Genomic DNA, 522 nt, shown 5'->3' on the forward strand with positions numbered 1-522 from the left:
GAGACTTACGCCACCTGTGAGTCTTGCAATCAAGAATCGAGACCCCAGAGGTGGGCATGGTTTTATTTTTATCTGCTACGCCAATGTTGTAGATATCAGAACCAACCGCCACAAGATCTGAATAATACAAACCCAACATACGAGGAGAATCATCATCGAGCATTAAGACTCTAGCCAAAACGTAGCCGCCACTACTCTTCTTGGAGAGGGTGTACCACTTATAACAACTAAACCCGAACCTCAAGCAAACATAGAGACAAGTCTCCGTGAGGCCCAAGAGTGACCTAACCTTGTAAAGCTCAGGTGAAACCACCATAGATCGGAAGCTCTTGGAGACTAGTGACAAAGTCCGATAGTACGATCTTGGAACGCGTGCCACGATCATCACTAGCAAATCATAGGGAAGTGACGACGATGATGTGAGCTTCTTCTTCTGTTTCTTCTTCTCCTCCATCATACTCGTTGTCTTCCTCTTCCTCCTCGTCGATACGGAATCGCCCTTGATCAACCTCTCCATTTCGG

The 522-nt window shown here is 46.6% G+C and overlaps 1 protein-coding gene across 1 annotated transcript; it reads right to left on the minus strand.

Moving 5' to 3' along the window:
- Positions 1-4: 4 nt before the first annotated feature.
- Positions 5-517, minus strand: LOC106322240 (F-box/kelch-repeat protein At3g08810-like; the record flags this gene model as incomplete). Its single annotated transcript, XM_013760360.1, has 1 exon — positions 5-517. A coding segment is annotated over exon 1 (513 nt), but the record flags the coding sequence as incomplete, so codon positions are not given.
- Between the last annotated feature and the right edge of the window lie 5 nt (positions 518-522).

Source organism: Brassica oleracea, unplaced genomic scaffold (assembly GCF_000695525.1).
Source record: "Brassica oleracea var. oleracea cultivar TO1000 unplaced genomic scaffold, BOL UnpScaffold11336, whole genome shotgun sequence".
NCBI lineage: Eukaryota > Viridiplantae > Streptophyta > Magnoliopsida > Brassicales > Brassicaceae > Brassica > Brassica oleracea.